Source organism: Hemitrygon akajei, chromosome 12, assembly GCF_048418815.1.
Source record: "Hemitrygon akajei chromosome 12, sHemAka1.3, whole genome shotgun sequence".
In the NCBI taxonomy this organism is placed as follows: Eukaryota; Metazoa; Chordata; class Chondrichthyes; order Myliobatiformes; family Dasyatidae; genus Hemitrygon; species Hemitrygon akajei.
In genome coordinates this window covers 84617566-84629738 of record NC_133135.1, presented here as the reverse complement: position 1 = coordinate 84629738, position 12173 = coordinate 84617566, and the positions used below count along the sequence as shown (strand labels likewise).

The window sequence follows — 12173 nt, the reverse complement described above, 5'->3', positions numbered from 1 at the left end:
ATTTTATTCAAACTTTTAGATGATAATTGGCTAAATCCCATGAAATAATGAGGCTTAATTACAGTATGTCCATAAAGAAGTTTACTGCATTAGTGAAGGACTGAACTCGATAGTTGATGAAGATGTATTTCACTCAGTAGTTGTGGATTATTCCTCACCTATTCAGTGAAAAACACATGAACAGAGCTGTGCCCTCCTGTATATTACTTCTCATTACAGGCCAAGGGCCATCCTGCTGAATAGCAAGCACCAGTTAACATCAGCTTGTGCTCCTGAACTGAAGGGGCATCTTGGCTAGACCTACCGATTCCCAAGGTTATCTTGACTGTAACTCTTCCTACCCCATCTCCTGAAAAAATGCTATTCCCTTTTCTCAGTTCCTTCATCTCCACAGCATCTGTTCCCAAGATGTGGATTTCCTTTTCAAGAGATCAGAGGTATCCTCCTCCTTCAAAGAATGGGGTTTCCCTTCCTCCACCCGCATCTCCTCAATTTCCCGAACATCGGCACTCACCCCATCTTCCCCCTTGCTTAACAACGATAGAGTTCATCTTGTCTTTCCCTGCCATCCGATGATTATCTGCATCCGACACATCATTCTCCACAAATTCCACCATCTTCAAAGGGATCCTGCCGCCAAACATATCTTTACCTCACCCCACTCTCTCCACCACAAGGAACACATCCTCCATGATTCCCTTGTCCATTTGCCCCTTCCGGCACTTATCCTTGCAAGCAGCCAAAGTGCTACACCTGCCCATTCACCTCCTCCCTCAGCTCCCACAGGGCCCCAAACAGTCCTTCCAGGTGAGGCAACATTTCACCTGCGAATCTGCTAAGGTCATCAATTGTGTCCAGTGCTTCCAATGTGGTCTCCTGTACATTGGTGAGACCCATCATAAATTGGTGGACTGCTTCGTCGAGCATCTCCGCTCCATCCGCCAAAAGTGGAACTTCCTGGTGGCCAAACATTTTAATTCTGATTCCCATTCCCTGACATGTCAGTCCATTGCTTCCTCTTGTGCCATGATGAGGCCATCTTCAGGGTGGAGGAGCAACAGCTTATATTCCATCTGGGTAGCTTCCAACCTGTTGGCATGAACGTCGATTTCTCCCAGTTGAAAAAAATTCCCTCGCCCTCCCCTCTTCTTCTTTTCTCCACTCTGGCCTCTTCTCACCTGCCTATCAGCTCCTCTGGGTCCCCTCCTGCTTCCCTTTCTCCTATAGTCCAGTCTCCTCTCCAGCCCTTTACCTTTCCTACCCACCTGGCTGTTACAGTACAGTGCTATCACATTGTCACAGTACACTTATTGTTGAAGTTAGTCTTATAATAACAAAGATACTCCCATACCTAATTAACCCTTTGACATTCTTGTCCACAGGCCTTCTCTATGAGATATTAAATGCATAATCTCTTTCTTAAGCACACTTCCTGCATCTGCCTCTTCTTTATAGCAAGAAGGCCTTCTTTTCTATGTCACAAAAAATGTATTATGAATCAGAAAAAGGCAAAGAAATGCTCTTCCTCAACTCTACATTCACAACAACAATCAGAGGTGCTGACAGTTCATGCAACACAGAAGTTATCTGAAAATATGGGATCTGCATGGTGATTTACCAGGAACCAGCTCCACGGTGAGGAGGGTGGCTGCTCACCAGGGGCAGAGATATGCAAATAAGGGTTTGATGAGACAATCAAAGAAGGCAGATCAAAAATGTATCTGCTTGGAAAGGGTCTAGAAAGGAACACCAGTGTGAAACAGAGCTTTGTCTTTTCCACGCAAACTTCTGTGGACCCAAGCGTGGCACAGCCTCTGATGACTGATGTGACTGCTTCCAATGCAGCATAAGCAAACAGTATCTTAATCCGTAGAGTAACTCAAAATCCTAATGGTTTAGTACCCTCAACCATCAGGCTCTTGAACCATAGGGGATAACCACGCAACTTCACTTGCCCCATCGTTGAAGTGTTCCCACAATGTATCGAAACACTTTCAAGGACTCTTTATCTCAGGGTCTTGGTATTTATTGCTTATTTATTATTATTATTATTATTATTATTATTATTATTATTATTATTATTATTATCATTATTATTATTTCTTTATTTTTGTATTTGCATATTTTGTTGTCTTCTGCACTCTAGATGAACGTCTAAGATGGGTGGTCTTCCTTTGATTCTGTTATGGTTATTATTCTATAAGTTTATTGAGTATGCCCACAAGAAAAAAAATCTCAGGGGTGTATATGGTGACATATATGTACTTTGATAATAAATTTACTTTGAACTTTGAACCTCATAAGCTTAATTATCTAGTACCCATCACTCCATTTGTCCAGTACCTGAAATACTGGTTGCTGGTAATAAAACCTCTTTCTGTTCTGATATACGACAAGGTTGGCAAGATGCCCCGACACAGTCAATGGCACCCTGTCCTTTTATGATGCACACAACCATCGCAAGGTCTGTATCCTCTAACCACATTCTGATCTCCAGAGAGAATGAAATGTGGTTAATTGATGGAATATAAGTGACAATTAACCCCCTCGTACAATGGTGGATGAGGAACTGTGAGATGCTGCAGTATCTCCACTTCAGCCTACAAGAGGCAGGAGAACAAAACGTTCATGACCATGGGCACCTTGCCAAGTTCTGGAAGTACGCTCCTAGTCCTGTTGTGAGATTGCAAGTTGTGGTTGGAGCATATTGCAGATTTTGTGAAGACAGCCTTATTGAGGTGCAGAAATCTCACGCATCGTTCTTTGCTTCACAGTTAGGGGCCTTGCTGTTAATGTTTAATACAGGATGTAATTTCCAGCAGTATACTTGACAATGGTGGAACTGCTGTCAAACTGGTGAACTACACTGGCTGAAACTGAGATTTTTCATTCTCTGCAAGCTTCCATCAGGCCTTTGCACAAGCCGTCCAACTTTCCTCTGTATACAATGATCAAATCAACTCGCAATGTATCACCAGTACTCATTGAACCCAAAACAAGAACAGTGCACACCCAATTTTATCCTTGTGTGTAAACCTTCAAGTCTGACTGTGTTGAAAGCAAGAACTCCACAAACTGAAATGTCAACTGTACTCTTTTCCATTGATGCTGCCTAGCCTGCTGAGTTCCTCCAGAATTCTGTGTGCATTGCTAAATCATGTCATTTTCATTAAAAATGGAATTGAGGATAAAGGGATTGATGGTCAGATCCCTTCTTTCATGTAATATATCGCATTATTATGGTAGTTTAATTCAAAATATCCTATCATTCTTCTTGATATATAAAACTTGGACATTCTGCAACATAAAAATTAATATTATATATTTTAAGCTATGACACTGAATTTCTCTAATGTGGGAATAATTTTGAAGTTTAATAAAACCCTCTGACACACATTGGTTAGCTGTGGCTGTATGAGTTCAGTAAAGGTAATTGTCCATAAATTTCTAGATTGGTAGCACTAGATGTTCAATGTAATCACAGTTGAGCATTATATTTTAGCCTCAGGTTCATTCTGGAAGCTGAGAGTGGATCTTGTGAGCTTTGTGCTACTAAATCTAGAATCTGGAAAACACTACCTGCACAAGGGGTAACTGGATAACTATGTTCCTTCATATCAGTAGTGTTCATTTTCCTTGGTTATGAAGAAGAGTGGAACTGGTAAGTTGCTCCAGTAGAGAAGCAGTATAGTCATGATTGCCTGAATGCTTCTGTTTTTGTTGTAACCATTCAATGATTTGTGATTCCACTGCCACACATTTTCAGTTAGATGTGATCTTTACAATATTAAAACATTCCATTTGCCTTCTTCAAAGTGTATCAATGTTTATGGAAAATGATTGCATGCTTGCCTTTACAGACAGACAGACAGACAGACATACTTTATTGATCCCGAGGGAAATTGGGTTTCATTACAGCCACACCAAGAATAGTGTAGAAATATAGCAATATAAAACCGTAAATAATTAAATAATAATGTTAATCGTGCCAAGTGGAAATAAGTCCAGGACCAGCCTATTGGCTCACAGTGTCTGACACTCCAAGGGAGGAGTTGTAAAGTTTGATGGCCACAGGTAGGATTAACTTCCTATGCCGCTCAGTGTTACATCTCAGTGGAATGAGTCTCTGGCTGAATGTACTCCTGTGCCTAACCAGTACATTATGGAGTGGATGGGAGTCATTTTCCAAGATGGCATGCAACTTGGACAGCATCCTCTTTCCAAACACCACCGCCAGAGAGTCCAGTTCCACCCCCACAACATCACTGGCCTTACGAATGAGTTTGTTGATTCTGTTGATGTCTGTTACCCTCAGCCTGCTGCCCCAGCACACAACAGCAAACATGATAACACTGGCCACCACAGACTCGTAGAACATCCTCAGCATCGTCCGGCAGATGTTAAAGGACCTCAGTCTCCTCAGGAAATAGAGGCAGCTCTGCCCCTTCTTGTAGACAGCCTCAGTGTTCTTTGACCAGTCCAGTTTATTGTCAATTCATATCCTCAGATATTTGTAATCCTCCACCATGTCCACACTGACCCCTTGGATGGAAACAGGGATCACTGGTGCCTTAGCCTTCCTCAGGTCCACCACCAGCTCCTTAGTCTTTTAAGTTAGGGCATTGAGCTCAAGAACCAGGAAGCTATGTTGCAATTTTATAAAACTCTAGTTAGGCTGCAGCTGAAGGATTACTCTGGCTGCCCCATTGTGGAAGAAGATGAAGGCTTTGGAGAGGGTGTAGAAGAGGTTTACCAGGGCCCTGGATTAGAAGGCATGTGCTATAAGGACAGTTTAGGCAACCTTGGTTTGTTTTTTATTCTGGAGCAGAGGAGGCTGGCTGGCAATCTGATGATGTTTATCAAATTATGAGAAACATAGAGAGACTAGATGGCCTGTATTTTTCACCAGGGTTAAAATACTGAAGATATTTATGATGAGAGTGAGAAAGCCTGAAGGGTATGTGTGGGGTAGGCTTTTTTTGTACAGAGAATTATGGATGTCAGGAATGATAGTAAAGCTAAATACAACAGAGGTTTTTAAGAGTCTCTTAGATGGAAACATGAGTATACTGGGAAAGGAAGGATATAGATCATGTGCAAGCAGAAATTATTAGTGTAATTAGGAATCATTAGTTTAATTACTTTGCCTCAAATTTGTGGGCTGAGGACCTGTATTCTGTACTTCGTAGTTCTGTGTTCTGTGTTCTAAAATTCTCATCAAACTTAGCAAAATTCCAATACTTTTTACACTGTCCAATGGATAGATTACCAAAAGGATGTGTGTGTGTGTGTGTGTGTGAGAGAGAGAGAGAGAGCGAGAGATTGTGTGTATTTCACAAAATTTTGATTTACTGATGTTCTTGGTCTGAAGCTGATTTTCTCTCTGGAACCTTCTGCTTTCTCCTAAAAATTATGCCATCCTACTTGTTGGAACCCCTGTGATCAAATTTTCTACCCACCCACATTATTGATCCCAAACTTACCATTTGTCACCATCATGCTGTATGATGATGACAAAGGTGATCATCCCCTTCTTAATTCTCCACCCTTATGTAGCCTTTGAGGTGTATTTCTTGCGAGCAGTAGCTTCCTGCATTCGTATTATTATCCAAGGGAGATCCAGCATTTTATTTTTGGTGTTTGAACGTTATCTATAAATGCAGCCATGGTTCCAGCTTCATTGTGTTGATCACACTTACCTATAGCTCATCCCACCTCCCTTCACCACTCCATGGTCCCTAAATCATCTGGTAACAGGTGAAAACAAGTTTTCTCTAACTAAATACTTGGAGGATGTTACAACTTCCCTGACTAATGACAATTTACTAAAATAAACCGGGACACCATATTGTATTAATGACACAGCCACACCATTATTAAATCTATCCATTTCCATTCTCATAACATTGACATTTATTCACAGATTCTGGCCATCGCTAGTAAGGCTGGCAGTGAATACCCATCTCTGCCCTGAAGAAGGTAGTGGTGAGATGAGATACTGCCATGAGTTGCTGCTGCCGCCTCATAATCATGTTTCATATCTCAGCTTGTCTGCTATAAAAAAACTTTACCACGCCTCTGTCTCTCTAAAAAGTGTTCATCTATAGCACTCAGTATCACAGGTTCCTATTGTAGCCTGCTTGTGCATGAAATCCTCAGAGTTTGGTAACTGGCCTATTATTGTCACATATTCTGTGATACAGTGAAAGGCTTTTGTGTGCAAGCCATTCTTCCAGATCATTCTATATATAAATACATCAAGATAGTATGAGGAGAAAACATTGCAGAACATAATGTTACAGTTACAGAGAACATGTAGTACAAGTAAAGAAAGTGCAAGGGTCAGGCCTGTTTGTGCTGTGACTCGTACTCTCACACCAAGCTCTAATGGCTTTTTCCTTGCTGCTCTACATTCATACATACACAGTTATTTCTTTCTAATCATTTTGTGTTAGTGTCTACCTTTATCATTCCAATTTGGTGCAGCATCTTCCTATAATTTTACTCCTTCCATTCTGCTTCTTGTTCATTCATGAAGCTAATCCAGAAGTGGGGATACAACTGTTCCACAAATTTGAAATAAAAATAGAGCTTACTAGAATGGATCAGCTATGTCATTAACGATTCTCAAGCTGTGCGCTTCTCTCCTTATAATTTGTCAGCCTCTCTGGCCCACTTTACACCTTCAGTCCACCTTTCAACATCCGTTTATTCTGTGTACAGGGAGGACATGGTGTCAATGATTGTTTAATTACCCTATTATCTGAAACCATTTCATTATGTCAAACCTGCTGTACCAATACCCCCGTTAGTTGTTGCTGATACTCGTAAGGTTTTCACCACCTTATGTTAACATTTTATTCATTTAAAGGTTTCATTCTGTTTTTCTGACTCTGGAATCTCAAATGCCCATTTTTCTGTCCTGTCTCTTGGCCTCAGTAATAAATATGACCTGCGTAGCAGTGCTGTAAAACTTTACAATGCTGAGAAACAATTACTCTTTACTTTGTTTCCATGATCTTCAGCATGAACTAATCTGTTCCCTTGCCAAACCAGCAATGCATAGTTAGAGCAATGACAAGCTATTGAAACAGTTGTAACATCAATCTCAAATTATCTGGGTAAGATCATAAAACCATATGTAACCCAGGGATTAAACCCAAAGATGTAATTTTAGAAAGATCCACCAGTGGAGGGATGAAGACAAGGTTTACCGATTTTTTTAAAGTCATACCAAGAGATTTGTCAGTTTTTTTTGTGTAAGTATTGTGAATCGACTTTCCGTGGATGATCAACTATTTCATCCAATGAACCAAGAAACAAGATGGCGAGCCACCCAAGATTGAAGAACCAGCACGGGAACAAAATATTAAATGACGTAGAGGATTTAATACAGTTCAATATATAAATTTATTTTCATTCAAAGGACCTGAATCTGATTTTCTGCAAGAACTGATTATTTTTGCAAAGACTTTGACAAGTTACTGGACGAGACTTACTTTGTTAGAAATTTGTGATATTGGTGGATTGTCATGAAAGGAGTTCAGATATATATATAGGAACTTGAATATGAATTTGTAGACATACTGACTTGAACTGAAACTGAAGTTAACTATCATACTTAAGAATGGGAATTCAATTAGTTTTCTAACTTACTAGGGATAAATAAAAAGGTTAGTCTGTAACCTTTAAATAGGGAATAGCACTAGATCTAATCAGTTAGAGAAATTGGTGTAATAAAGGTTATTCTAATGAATCTCACTGATTCTAACTAAAAAGGAATTTGGTCTTTGACATCTAAGATCGGTCTTCATGTGTGTCCCTGGGGAGAGCTCATGACTGCTCGGGATGAAGCGCGACATAAGCCTTTGCGTTTTTCTCCACACCACCGTTGCAAATCCACAGTTCACAAAGAGGTGAGCTGCTCTCTATTCCTCATTACAGTCAAACCCTGGGCAGTGCACAGAGGGAATGATGCTCCCAGACAAGGTTTTGGTACTTATTGGTGAGGCCTGGGGATGAGGCATTCTGCCAGATGGATAGTCTGCTTAGGGAACCACCCTACTGTGTACATCACGTCATTCTTCCACAGTGTCTCCAGGACTTGTTGTGTTCACCACTGCCTGATGGACTTGTGGTCAAAGCTTTTAATCTGGAAGAACTTTTCCAGAGCAACACCTGGTAGTGAGGCAACATACTGCTGACCGGGACATTGTGCAGCAACTGAGCCAGACCCATCCTTTGCAACACTGGGGACAGATGGAACATTAGTTCATGGTACTTGGTGCCACGTATTTAGGTTCACACAAAGCTCAGTGCAACCATGCATGAAGTTGGTCATCAGGGTGAGGACAACATCGGGTCCATTTTTGCCATCATTGTCCAGGAACATGTGCATTGTGACTTGTCTGACCCACTCTATCTTGGATCCCCCAATGAACATGAAGACAGCTGACAGCTCAGGTGATTCCCAAGCTGGAGAGGTGGGTGGTGGGCTGCACCTTCACCAAGTGCCAAGGCCCTGACAGCACCTCACACCTGATGACCAGATTCTTCCCAGTTATTGGTAGGGAGTGCCTTCCCCACAGTCCCAGTGTTCAACCCAGTTGCTGAAGAATGTGGCATTGCTCTTTGTATGGTTAACTCTGACCCCTGATGTCAGCTCAAACTGGTTATAAATGTTGATCAATCTGCAAGCTGGCCTCAGATCCAAGCAGGAGACGATGAATTCAAACATGTTCAGGGACATTTTCACTTGTGTTTCTCCACTGCCTGGCTGCATCACCCCTCTTACATTTTGGCCTTCCCTGATGGTTTCAGCAAAGGGTTCTATACAACTCACAAACAAGACAGGTGAGAGTGGGAAGACATGATGGGGAAGCAACCTGTTTCCCACCCTTTGATTACAAATGTCCATGTTGAGCAGCTGGATCCAATTCCTGACTCCATCCCCAAATCCTATCTCGGAGAGTATGTTCATAATTTACGTGTGTACATCCTGTCGAGGGCTTTCTCCTGATCCGAGATGACCAGGCAGGTATCCAGCCCCATGTCCTGCATGTAGGCAATGGTGTCCCTGAGTAGCACAAGGCTATCAAAGGTCTTCCTGTTATGGTTTTTATTCTATTATAGATTTATTGAGTATGCCTACAAGAAAATGAATCCCAGGGTTGTATATGTACATCGATAATAAATTTACTTTGAACTTTTAGAATGATTCCTGCATTATAGAACATTATTTTCCTGCCACTGCATTTATGCTTTTGTATTGGGGTGGCACAGTAGTGTAGTAATCAGCGCATTCACTACAGTGCCAGTGCTCACTGATTGGGATTTGATTCCCGCTACTCTCAGTAAGGAGCTTGTATATTCTCCCCATGACCTCATGGGTTTTGTACTGCTCTCCTTGTGTGTCAAGTGGGCAGTAAGCCAAACTCCACTCAAGTGATCGCAGGAGTCAGGGTATCACTTCCGAGCTCCAGGTGCTTTATCTGGGCAGCACACACATACACAATGGAGTAAGGGTGAAACTGAGAAAGTCCCAGAAAAGTACTATAAGTACCTAATGCAGCAAACTTATGATGATTAAGTCACACATTCATAAAAAATAAGAAATATATGAAGCTAGATTTAAATGTAAAATATCCATAATTATGCAGAACATGAGCAGCTAAGTTTTCAAGTCTGCAAGAAGATTAATATCATCTAAGCATTCATTTAATTACCAGGACTGGTTAAACACTATACAGGTAATTGGGAATAAAGTTTTACATAATCTTAACACAAAATATTGCTCAGTATTGCTCAGATAGCATTCTCCTTTATGATCTAAACCAAAACTTACAGACAATTATTTACCATGGCTCAGTCAGAGGAAAGGCAAAACAGGATTGTGTAAATATGCTTCAGTCTGACTGAAAGACCCCACTGAATAAATATGGCTGCTCTCTTCACATGATCCATTTAAATGGATTTTAATTTTAAATTAAAAGTCCATTTAAATTTGATGGCAGTGCCATCAGAATTAAAGTCAGCAGAGCAATCAGAATAAAGGTTAGCAGGGCTATATTTCAAAATACAAGCTCTAAAAGGTTTCCTCTGGGTGCTCTGGTTTCCTCCCACATTCCAAAGACGTATGGGTTAGGGGTGTAAGTTGTTGGTGACAGACGTGTGCTGACTCTTGTGGGATGCCCCCAGGTTTACAAAAATTAATGCATTTCACTGTATGCCTTGATGTTATAATGTACATGTGACAAATAAAACTACTTTTTTAAAATCCTTTCAAATATTTCTCTGCTGATATAGTAATTTCTTGAACAGTTAACAACTCCCTGATGTTCATACATCTCTTTCAGCATTCAGCTATTCCATTACCATTTGCTTCCTGCTCCTCCCTCGCTTCCAGTTATCTCCATTTTCCATATATCCTGGCATTTCTCTCTCTGTTTGTCTTTCTCACAACCCTCATCTTCAGCACCCCCCCCCCACCCCGGTTATATAGATAATGAGACAAAATGCTACAGACTGTAGATGGGATCTAGTTCTTGCAACTTCCAGCTTCAGCGTACAGGGACTGGATGTTTTCCATGGTCAACGGATCATAGAATCTGCAAAAGCTTTTTGAATGGTGGAAGACAGATAATTTTCAAAAGCTGGTTCCCATTGGCAGCTGAGTTTGAAAGGATGCAAGTTGAGATTTAGCAGTTCCAAATGTTTGCAGATTATATTTTTCTCTAATCATCTAAGGATTTCCTATGTTGTCCCCTTCCCAGACCTCATCATGCATTCCACCACACCCTCACCCCCTCACCCACTTTTCCTGGTTGAATCCATCTACTATCTTCAAATTTCATTTATCATGGATCCCTCCTCCCCTATGTGATTCCACCTGGCCTCCAACTCTCACCCAATTGTTCTCATTATCATCTTCATTACTTATCAGATCCCAGGAGTGCTACCTCTACAGTCTCATTGGACATCAGATCCTGATGAAGGGTCTCGGTCCAAAATATTGACTTCATTTTTCTCCAGACACCGCCTGACCTGTTGAGTTCCTTCAGCTGTTTGTGTGCAGTTCTCTAGATTTACAGCATCTCCAGAATTTCTTGCGTTTACTTTGACAATAAATTTATTTCAACTTTAACTTATCTCACTTATCCCTTGCTCCTCTTTATAAAGGCTCTCTCACCTTTCTACTCTATTTTGCTGCAGGATTTCAACCCTTCCTCCCTCATAGGTGCTGCTTGATCTCCCAAGTTCTTCCAGCAGATTGTTTGTTGCTCCGAGATCCAGTATATGCTGTCTCTTTTGTCTCTAATCAAGCATTTCTTTTTTGGGTACATTGTTGGTCCTGCTGAAGTTATTCAAACAATGTCTGATCTTGATCCCTCACACAGATGAGTTCAAGACCTTTCTGAAGAAGCTGCCGACTGAGTATTTCCTGAACAGCTCCACCATCCTTCAGCTCTGGACAATGGACTTCAGTCTCCAGCACCGCTATGAGCAACTGGAAGCCACTCTGAAGGTGCTCTTCACCAAGGCACAGAAGACTGTCCGAAAGCTCTTCAGCCTAAGTAAGCGCTGCCAGAAACAACCGAAATTCGTCCTCCCCAGAGAAAGGTACATGATATTCACACCCAGCAAACTGTAGTAACTAAATAACTTTGCCTCCATTTATTGACTCGCTATAAAGTTTGAGGGATAAGACTTGACTTTGCCACATAATATAAGGTTGGAAAAATAGATGGATTGGCCTTAGAAATGAATAGTTGGTGCCAGGTAACAGATCTTATAATTTCCATAAAGTAATCAATCGAAAGGTATTTATTTGTGTTCATAGGAATTAGGCAAAGTGTAATGAATATTCTCCATTAACAACTACAGTATTAATGGTATTATACTGCAATATACATAGTATTAACTTATAATTATTCATTTATGAAACTTGGAAGTAAACAAAATCCTTGAAAATTTATTGCATCTGTTTTTTGAACAAAAGGAGAGAAGTTTGCCGAATCTTTAAAGTTTAGAAATTGATATTTTAACTGATATCTTTTTGTACATTTTGTTCATTCTGACTGCATGAAAATACAGGTTTCAATATATTTCCTCATTCAATCCTTTGCTTACAGTTTCGAGGGTATACTGCCTCATCCCTTACCTCTGATGATTTT

General features: G+C 40.8%; 1 protein-coding gene across 8 annotated transcripts in view; it reads left to right on the top strand.

Moving 5' to 3' along the window:
• LOC140737271 (BMP/retinoic acid-inducible neural-specific protein 3-like) overlaps nucleotides 1-12173 on the top strand; it is a 218345-nt gene that overhangs the window by 171659 nt on the left and 34513 nt on the right. For all 8 annotated transcript variants that reach the window (XM_073063622.1, XM_073063621.1, XM_073063620.1 and 5 more), the window contains one exon: nucleotides 11397-11619. In XM_073063622.1, coding sequence (XP_072919723.1) covers nucleotides 11397-11619 — 223 coding nt within the window. The remainder of the gene's footprint in view (nucleotides 1-11396; nucleotides 11620-12173) is intronic.